Source organism: Electrona antarctica (assembly GCF_951216825.1).
Source record: "Electrona antarctica genome assembly, chromosome: 2".
Classification (NCBI taxonomy): domain Eukaryota; kingdom Metazoa; phylum Chordata; class Actinopteri; order Myctophiformes; family Myctophidae; genus Electrona; species Electrona antarctica.
The window spans coordinates 26,336,643-26,341,589 of record NC_136807.1 but is presented as its reverse complement, the minus strand read 5'-3'; the positions used below and the strand labels follow the sequence as shown (position 1 = coordinate 26,341,589).

Sequence of the window (4,947 nt, the reverse complement as noted above, 5' to 3'; positions counted from 1 at the left end):
GCTATGTATATTCACGTCGGCTCTATCATCAGGCTCATCACACTGGGTCTCCACAGGCTTATTAATTCATCTTATTTATTATTTCTTTCCTCTCATGCTCTCTCTCTCTCACACACGCACGAGTCCCCCCCCCCCCCCATTCATCTCCTTTTATAAAGAAGTGGCAATTCATTGATTTATTCGTGTATTCTATTACAATATAGAATTTATTTTCAATAAATCTTGATGGCTTACAAATTTGAGTACAGACATTTAACGGATCAAAGGTAATACTACTGTTTTTAAAAGTAGATTGATCGCGGGTCTTCTTGAGCAATTGCTTTAGGTGTATTTGCCCCACTATATCGTCTCTGTCGGGTGGAAACCTCCAAAACTGTTGCTTTTCAGAATTCAAATACAAAAGTACCAGATCTACGCCTTTCCAGCGTGTGGATCTGCTACTTTTGATGATTTTGTGTGACGCTGTAGTGTGATCAAGTAGGGCACCCATTTACCAAAAAAACAAAAAAAAACAAAACAAAAAAGTTTAAATATAGATTCATAAGATGTTTCTGCCTGACAGTGACGATATCCACAGTCAATCAGTATTTACAGCACCATAATTCTTCGGCTGTGTCTTTCCTACCACCCCCCCCCCCCCCCCCCCCCCCTTCCCTCCTCACCCTCCCACATGATGGGACTCATTAACATAAACTACAAACATCTCTACGATTGAAGGCGTGGGTGGGAGATTAGAAGGACGGGGGTAAACAAAATACGAGTAGTGGTTTAGAACTCGTAGTCCAGTTCGGCCATGTCGATCGCCCAGGCGAACTTCTCTCGTTGGGTCTTGTTGTAGATCTTCTCGATGGTGATGTCATACTTTTTGCACCTGGACAGGAGGAGAAGAGACAAGGGTGGTTCAGTGAGGCATGCCTGCTCCACATACACACTAGGCCTGTCAACAAATATTCCGTATTTGAATATATATTTCCATGTAAAAATGAATTGGAATGTACCGGTAAATTTTAAAGCTGCATTATGTAACTTTCCTCTTCTACCCCAGATTTGAATCCGGTTTCCTGTGCACGTGCTGACATTTTTACCATTGCGCTAATAGAGCTGGCCTGCTTGCTCAGGGGACGAATTGAATCTTGACCGCCAGGTCAAATCTATTGTCTAGGTGAGACATGACCTTTGACAAAATGTAAATGTCTCAGCAGAAGAGCAGAAGTTATTTTGTATTAACATACTCCTTGGGTCCCGACACACCACTGCCTTTAGGCCCTGCGTCCAGGAGGCAAAAACACAGAGCATTCCTGCATCCATTGTGCCCGAGGAGGAGCAGGAGGAGGTAGCAGCGCTCCATAAATAGCTGTGGGCCGTAGGTTAGGGAGGAGGGCGGATCGGGCGGACGGCTGGGCTGGGCTGTTCCCCTGTTCCAGCGGCCAAGCCCTCCATTCAGCCCGTGGAGGACATCTCCTCCGCGCCCTGCCTTCCCACATGGAGGAGGAAGGAGAGCATTGTGTGTACAGATGCTCACTGAGCTTCAGAAACAAACGCTATTGTTCCTCCTCACACTTTTTCCTAGCTCTTTTCATTTGACTTGGTGAGCCGTATACGTTCTTTTGGGGTTATATCTTTTTGGCGTTCTACTACTGCTGGATTTTCCACCTCGCCAAGAGCATTTCCTGCCTTTCTGTCTCCGCTGTATATAATTAGATGAAAGTTCTCCTTAATCGCTTATCTCTTAGGGCTGTATTTTGCGTGTCTTAAGTACCAGGTCTTATTACTTAACTTAAGACCTGGAGGCGTGGTCAATGCTCTTTGGCCACTCAGAATAGCCAAATGGCATTGATCACGCCTCCAGGTCTTAAGTTAAGTAATAAGACCTGGTACTTAAGACACGCAAAATACAGCCCAATAAAATACAGCCCTTAGTCTCTCTTTGGCCCCAACAGTGCGTGCGCCCACGCCCGCGACCACACACACACACACACACACACACACGGACACAAATCAATCAATCAAGTAGATGGTTTACTCATCACTCTTTCCCTTGCTTCAGCACCACCTACAGGTGGAGGTGTGACAAATTCTGTAGATTACGGTAATCTATTCATACCAGTAAACAGCTGTCTAGGGGCCATGGAAACAACATGGCCCCCGGCCCTGTTGTGTTCTGCCAGGAAATACCACCACTTCCATGGCCACTGAAGAGTACATTTACTGGTACATACATGCTGAATACATTAACCATAATTAACACTTTTTACATAAAATAAAGGCGAAAGCCACAAAAAAAAAGAAGACGCAGGGGCAGAAGCTACATTTCGACACGTCTTATTATACATTTTCCATGCTACAGTGGTTCTCAAAGTGGGATCCGGAGACCACCAGGGGTCCTAGGGGGGTTCCAGGTGGTCTCCAGCTAAATGATGGAGAGTCGGTAGCCAAATGGACCCTTATAGATCTTTAACTCTTGAGAGTGTAAAATGTTGTTACGCTCTCAAGAGTTAAATTAGTGTTAAACATCTGCATTACTAAATTTACAAGAAGTCTACACAATTAGAGAATGTAGAAGAATTGTTATTTAGATCAACGTTTGCCTGTTATCTCTCCTAATGGTACACAACATCAATACAGCATGGAATTGTGGACAAATTCTTAGTTTTGTCGTCTGAGAGGCTAAATCTCATCAAATGGTGGTCTGTGGCTCAAATGCAGAATGAAATGACGGGCCCTGATGTGGAAAAAGGTTGAAAACCACTGCAATAAAGGATTGTGTTGCTGCAGGTTACCATGCTACAGAGATGCGTGGGTCCAGGTAGTTGAGCTTGGAGGTGCCCAGAGCGATCTGCTTGTTCTCCTCCCTGTCGGTGGCCTGCATCTGCAGCTTCATCAGCTGCTCCTCTATCCTCTGCACCGCCTTCCGTTTCAACTCCACAGTCCTGAAACGTACAGCACAGACAAGAGGGTCCGTTTGGTCCCATTTGTATACACTGCCATAGTTAAATCTAATTAACATGAAGGATAACATGTGAGGATTGTAATGTGTACCAATAGCCTAATTAAAACTAATGCTAGTCCAAGAGTTAAAAGATACTTTGAATCATAATCCAATAGAGGAGTGCATTGGCACTGCCCTCATGATTCAATTTGATTATGATTCATTCACCAGGTAACGATTCTATTCGATTCTACAATGCATTGCAATGGATCACACTTTTCTTTATTACTGCATAACATGGCACACTTTTCATCAGTCAATACAAGCAGTCACATATACTGAACAGCATATTTGATTTAGAATCAAATTATTATATACAGTATTATAATTATATTGTAATTATATATGATAAAATTATATTCAGGCCTCGATTATTGATCGTCACGTTGCTTCATCGATGCAGAATCCGAATCGTGTACGGTCGAATCACGACGCATTGCTAAATCGATTTGGGGTAGTTCAGAACCAAACAAAATAACAGGATTGGGATCACTTTGATATCCAATCCAATTAGTGCAACACTTATGAGTAGATAAACATAGACAGGCATATGAATAGATAGAGATCTCTATTTGACCAAACAGTGGGAACAAATGAGTCTACTGGGTGAGTGGAGTGGTGTGTGACCTTACTTTTTGCTCCTGTCATCATGAGAAGCCTTGTGATCGGCCTTGGCGGATTTCACCTGCTTCCTGGCTACAGACAGCTGGCTCTGTTTCTCGTCGATCTGCAGATCACCACCACAAGTACAAAGCTGAACTCATGCATTTTCTGTTTAATCAAGAGCTGAAGGGACGGGGAGACCCCTCCGCTGTTACTGAACAAACACTCTATATCAATTAGTACTATCAGAATATAAAGCAATTTAACACGTATTTTAAGAAAAATATATCACCTTGTCCTTTACCATACCATCGATTATTAGAAAACTCTTGTAGTTTTCTTTCAGTGATCCAGCACTCCAAAAATCAGTGGTGGAAATGTACATTTACTTAACTGTACTTAAGTACAATTTTTGAGGTATTATTTTTTTTACTTTACTGGAGTATTTCCAAACTCCAATACTTTTACTTCTACTCCACTACATCTCAGATCCAAATATTGTACTTTTACTCCACTACATTTATTTGAAAACTTTAGTTACTAATACTAGTTACTTTGTAGATTGTGATTATTACAAAAGATACATTATACACTTCAGCCCTACAAGATGTGATGCATTGTGAGGTTGTAGATCTGATTTTAAAAAGATTTGTATACATTAGAACACTTTTACTTTTGGTACTTTAAGTACAGTTTGATGCCAATACATTTGTACTTTCACTCAAGTACATTTGTTACTTTTTTTTTAATCCTTTTTTTGATACTTTAAAAAAGTAAAAATTGTGAGTACATTTTCCACCAATGCCAAAAATGCACACGGGATACAAGGCAGACAATCCAGAACAAACATAATGTCAGACATAATGTGCTCGTATTTCAATAAACCTTATCAGCCTTATTTGTGGTGAATGGCCTGAATTCTTTGTCAATCCCATCTGAATAGCTTAATAAAGAATTTGTTGTGCAGACTCTTTTTATTCTTGAACTATCCGTGTTTTTGAGCCGGCACCCAGCCTAATAGGTTGTAGATGTGCGTGTCTTTTCAGCCCACTTTGCCACATAATAAAGAAGAGCAGAATAATTAATTACTATCAAAATAAATTAGAAGATTTTTATTAATTCTAGTTTCACACACCAAACGTGGGCTTCCAAAAAAAAAGAAAGATCTCAGCTTTATTGTCATGAATTGCACCCTTATAACATTATGTATCTGGTCATAATTACATAATCATAATTATTGATGTAATTCACATGTTGCCTAAACCCTCAGTAAAACAGACATTTCTTGGACAGCTTTTTTCTGTCAAGACCAAATCTCTTTGGCAAAAATAGCCGATCTACAAGCTCACTTTAGG

The 4,947-nt window shown here is 40.9% G+C and overlaps 1 protein-coding gene across 1 annotated transcript in view; it reads right to left on the bottom strand.

Annotated features, from left to right (window-relative positions):
* Positions 1-678: 678 nt before the first annotated feature.
* Positions 679-4,947, bottom strand: part of top1b (DNA topoisomerase Ib) — a 30,906-nt gene continuing 26,637 nt past the window's right edge. Inside the window, exons 19-21 of the mRNA XM_079489505.1 lie at positions 3,622-3,716; positions 2,781-2,930; positions 679-871 (exon numbers count right to left, since the gene is read on the bottom strand). Coding sequence (XP_079345631.1) covers positions 769-871; positions 2,781-2,930; positions 3,622-3,716 — 348 coding nt within the window. The 3' untranslated portion in view covers positions 679-768. The remainder of the gene's footprint in view (positions 872-2,780; positions 2,931-3,621; positions 3,717-4,947) is intronic.